Source organism: Solanum pennellii, chromosome 9 (genome assembly GCF_001406875.1).
Source record: "Solanum pennellii chromosome 9, SPENNV200".
NCBI classification, from domain to species: domain Eukaryota; kingdom Viridiplantae; phylum Streptophyta; class Magnoliopsida; order Solanales; family Solanaceae; genus Solanum; species Solanum pennellii.
In genome coordinates this window covers 1,325,940-1,331,407 of record NC_028645.1, presented here as the reverse complement: position 1 = coordinate 1,331,407, position 5,468 = coordinate 1,325,940, and the positions used below count along the sequence as shown (strand labels likewise).

The 5,468-nt window shown below is 28.3% G+C and overlaps 1 protein-coding gene across 1 annotated transcript; it reads right to left on the bottom strand.

The window, feature by feature from the left end:
• Window positions 1-3,262: 3,262 nt before the first annotated feature.
• Window positions 3,263-4,583, bottom strand: LOC107029157 (aquaporin PIP2-1-like). Its single transcript, XM_015230499.2, has 3 exons — window positions 3,920-4,583; window positions 3,695-3,835; window positions 3,263-3,606 (listed from the first exon to the last, which is right to left on the bottom strand). Exons 1-3 carry the CDS (start codon window positions 4,502-4,504, stop codon window positions 3,493-3,495), a joined length of 840 nt encoding a protein of 279 aa, XP_015085985.1. The 5' UTR covers window positions 4,505-4,583; the 3' UTR covers window positions 3,263-3,492.
• Between the last annotated feature and the right edge of the window lie 885 nt (window positions 4,584-5,468).

Here is a 5,468-nt window from a genome sequence, read left to right as displayed (position 1 = left end):
AATATCTTTTGTTTTTATTGTACGTCAACCAAGGCCTCTTATTATAATTTAGATTATCACGTTAACTTAGTCACGTGGTTATACTCATAACCATAGTAATTTTAAAGCGCGTGCATAATTCCCACATGTTTTATGTCTTTACCCAGAAATTGAGCAAACATCGAACACGACAATATTCACTACGGCGATGTTTCCACCGTCTTTCTACCGACACTTCACCTTTAAATATTAGCCCTTTTTCTCACTTCTCTCAAACCCAACAACAAAATACAGTCAAAATAAAACAGATCAGAGTAGTACTGAACACTCTCTCTATCGTGTAATTTCACGAGTAGAGTCTCAGAAAAAGTGGTGCATATACAAAATTTACCTCATAAAGCTGTTTTAGTTCGAAGAAATTACAGCGTTTGTATAATTGTGTGACGAAATGGCCATTAAAGGGGAAGCAAAATGTTGGATGGAAGTTGCTGTTCCAGTAGTAGTAAAGGCACCAAATAAGATTTCAGTTTCTCCCAAACTGGACACTATATTTGAAGAAGAAGAAGATGAAGATTATGATTTTGAGGATTGATTTAATAATTTCTAGGTAGGGGAATTCTGTTTTTTTTTATTTTCCCTAAAATTTTGGTTTAATTAATTAGATATGTGATTTTGTATTTCATCATTTGAGTATTGTTAAGAATTGAGATATCTCTACATCTGTTTTTTTTTTTGTTGTTGTTGTTTTTCCCCAAAATATATACCTATTAAGTTTGAAAATTAATTCATACTCACTTCGTTTCAATTTATATGATATTTACGACTTATCAAAAAAAATTAATTTGTAAGCTTAAGGTGAGCTAAATTTGAAGCCTTCAAAAGGTTGTGAATTTTGATAAGGTTGTTTAGAGTAGTTAAGTTAATTGAAATTGGTGTAATTACTAATAAGATCGTAGCGAGATTGAGGATATCAATAAACACTATTTACTATCTTATAGTAGATGTAAACTAATAACATGAAAAAAAGTAAAGCAAAGCTATGTTATTATCAGGTGTTCAATTGAACATTCTTCGTCAAAAAATTACGTTATATATATATATATAGGTTAAATTATACTTTAAATTGGTACATATAATATTTTGAACAGTATTATGTATGAAACTACATGATGCCCCTTTGAACTGCAGCAGCAGTATGCTAGTAGCTCAGTGGAAATTGGGCTCAAAAGTATCTTAGACATGCACAATAGAATCGCTACGTAACTTTATGAAATTTTTGGCTATGTCACTAAAAAAAGCATACGTTTTTGAGAAAAAATTATATTCACGATCTAAAACATGTGACCTTTTGATCACATAACAACAATTTTACCATGGTACTTTCTTTTTTAGTTTAAACATAACAAAAGTTATAAATAAAGAGGCTAGAAGATATTATGAATGATAGCCTTGTTCATAATTAATTCCATTATTTGGATGCTCAAAACAAGCATATTGAAAATAACAAAAACAAACATACAAAAAAGGAAACAAATGGAGAAGTAGTAGTGACATTGTTTAGCAAATCTAAAACAAATGCAAAAAACTCATGTATTTACAATAATATTTTCATAAATTTCGAAAGAATGGTCTAAATTTTATACATTGACGCCATTATTTGTCAAGTTAAATAACTTTATCTACAACATCGACATTAGCAAATCGACGACGTTGAGATTTACGAACAATTTTAGGATGATTTCTGAAAAGATTTATGTCTAACATATTAGCGAATTAAAATTTATTATGATTATACAAGAGACACAAAATTTTAATTTTCACAATGAAGACTAGGTTTAAATTTATGGAAAAGAAAAACAGAGTATATATATATAGAATAATAATTAATGGGTTTTAACTTAAAAAGGAAAAAATACTCTATTTTTAATACCTAAAATTTATTTCCATAAAAAATTTATATTACATTAAAAAAAATTTAAAATATTTTTTTCCATATCGAACAATTCCCCAATCAACGTACCCCAACAAATTTGCCGCCAACTCAATATCACTTCAATTATTAAATTTTATGTTTCAATTTTCAATTATGATATTCGCTCTTTATAGATTAATTTAAAAAGAATATATATAATAATATAATTTTATAAAAGAATATGTATTAATGTGCATAAGTAGACTATAATTGATATTTTGTACCGATATATTTATCAATCTCATTATTATTTACCTTGTAATTTGTCATAACACCTATAAAATTGATATTACAATCTAAAATTTAGTTCAAACCAATGTAAATAAATAGTAGTAACAATTACTAAAAGTTGAAACATAAAGTAACAAAGAAAGAAATTAAAAAAGGGAAATTTAAAATTAAAGAGAGTTCAAACTCAATATAATTATGTTAATATTTCTTTTTAGATATTTCTACTTTTACTTGAAAAAATTTTTAGTAAATATTATAAAAATAATTTTATTTGTGAATTTGATTAACAAGTAGTAACTCTAATATTGTTTTGTTGATATTTAGATAATATTTAAGAATTTATAATTTAATTTAATAATTATAAAAAAATATAATTTTTAAAAAAGTGAATTGTCTCAATAAGCCTGTAACCCACGTATTTGTGGGTTTGACCGATCATTTTTTTATTCATATAAAAAAATGGCTATCTCGACCTGACCCGTAAAATGTCAAGTCTGTATGGATTAGTCCATCCGGATAGTCTAACCCATATTGACAGCTCTAATTGCACCTGAATGAAATTTTTAAAAAATTAAAATTTAATGGATTAAAGTCGAAGAAGTTATTCATCAATCATCACTTTAACATAAATAGTGGAATAAATAATCTAATAATTATTTAATATCTCTAACCAAATACAGAATAAAATAATCATATATATTTATACATTATACATCGCATCAAGCAACTCCTTAAAACTTTCTCGCCTCAAATTAATGTTTATTAATGAGTGACTTTCTTATATAAAATCTTAGAATAATTCTTTCACTTTTGAAGTATTAACTTTTTCGGGTTTAATTTAGACTCAATATTTCATTTTTTTTAATCATGATATTACAACGGAATCAATTACCATCGTATTTCTCAACGTTGGCCCCATATTGAAATGATCTCTAAGCGTGGCATTGCATATTGACCACTCACACATCGAAATAATAAAAATGGTGTATATTGATCTATGGTCACAAATAACAATCGCTTTTTAATTAACTTTTAGAATTGAGTTAGATTGAAGATTTGTTATAACGGGGAAGGGGAAAGTTAAATGGACAATAGCCTTGCTATTTCATTATTTAGATGCTTAAAACATTAGCATTGTAAAAATTACAAACACACAAAGAAAAAAGGGAAATAAAGTAGAAATGTTGTTTGGCAAATCTAAAATTAAGTGCCAAACAGCCAACACAACTCTAACAACATAATTCAAAGAGACTTTTTCTTCTCAAATACTTATATATACAATTTTCAATTCTTCATGATAATTGTACTAATTATGCATTGCTCCTGAATGAACCAAGTGCTTTAACAGCTCCAGCTCTCAAAATAAACTGATGATAAAATGCAGCAATTGCAGCACCAATAAATGGTCCAACCCAAAATATCCACTGTTACAATTTTAATAACCAAAAGTTCAATTAAAAAAACCAAATTATACCATTTCAAATATTAACCAAAACTCATAAATTTACTTACTTGATCATCCCAAGCTTTGTTATCTCCATAAATAACCGCAGCTCCAAAACTCCTAGCAGGATTAATTCCAGTTCCAGTTACAGGAATTGTAGCCAAGTGAACCATAAACACCGCAAATCCAATGGGTAGAGGCGCAAGTACCTTAAAAAAGGATCAGAATTGAAGTTTAATTTAACGGAACAATCATTAAATTTTTACATTTATGTATATGAAAATTATACTTACAGGAACGTGTGAGTCTCTGGCGTTCCTCTTAGGATCGGTAGCAGCAAAAACAGTGTAAACGAGAACGAATGTTCCAATAATCTCCGCACCCAAACCAGTACCAGTACTATAACCATCGTTCAACGTATTAGCACCACCGCCATATTTAACATAATAAGCTTTTTGAAAAGCTTTTACTAATCCACAACCACAAATGGCGCCTAAACATTGAGCTACAATGTACATGATAGCTCGAACCAACGATACTTTTCGAGCTAAGAAAAGACCAAATGTAACAGCAGGGTTAATGTGTCCACCAGAAATACCAGCAGTACAGTAAACAAGTACAAAAATCATACCCCCAAATGCCCAAGCAATTCCAAGAATACCAACTCCACCACATTGGTCAGTGGAACTTTGGCTTTTGTAGCCAATAACAGTAAGGACAGTTATGTAGAGAAATAACAGAGTAGCTATGAATTCAGCAATTATAGCTCTGTAAAATGACCATTTTCCTAATTCTTCAGGATCAATTAAGGGTGCTGGGGGTGGATCTTGGTAATCTTTTGGTGCATATTCAGTACCAACCTCCATATCTTTGCCCATTTTTGGGTCTCTGTTTTTTTCTTTTGGGTCTCTGTTTTTTGGCTCTGTAAAATGAGAAGTGTTTGATATTTGGTTGAAGATTGATAGGGGTATTTATGGAGTTGGGAATTTAATTAGAGGACTAATTTGATGGATTAATAAACTTATCATTTGCCGACCAATGATAATCACTTAAAATTCTTGCATTTTTCATACGTTTTAATGTCCTTATCAAATTTCGTTTGATCACGGTATCAGTGACAGAGTCAGAAATTTAATAATTATGCGTAAATTTTCTTTTCAATCATGTTATGACTTTTTTTATACTCTGTATTGTATTGTAATAATCTTCTAAACAAAGTGTAAGAATGTTAAAAATATATAATTATACTAACATTTAACTTCTCTACAACACATAATTTTTTTTTTTATATGAAATGATTGTACACCTTAATATTAACATGGTAGAAGTCTTAGGTCGAATCTCACCGCCACATATTTGATCCACATAAAAAAAAAAGGTTTACACATGAAGAGACGTAACTAATAAAGATATGCTCTCTCTAATAGCTTAATTTTTTAGATAAAATGATCGTATACTTCAAATATCAGACCATCTTTCATTGTTAATGGTGCTTCGCTCAATATTCCCAATATCCAATAAAGGGTGGATCATAAAAGTTTTAGGTTAAATTTAGAATATCTAATTAAGAAAAAAAACAATATCAATTAATTTATCACAAATATTTAATAATTATGATTAGTATTCACTAAAACTTTAAAAATTTGAATCCAATCTTATAGAGATAAGAAGGGACAGGATATATATACACATATTAGACTTATTTTAATCTAAATATTCACTTTAAGCGAAAAATTATTTTTATTAAAAAAATTTATTTTTTATATAAAACTTATAAATATAAAATTAAATTTAATTAATTTCAATATATATATCGAACATAAAGGCCCACCGTTCATTCCA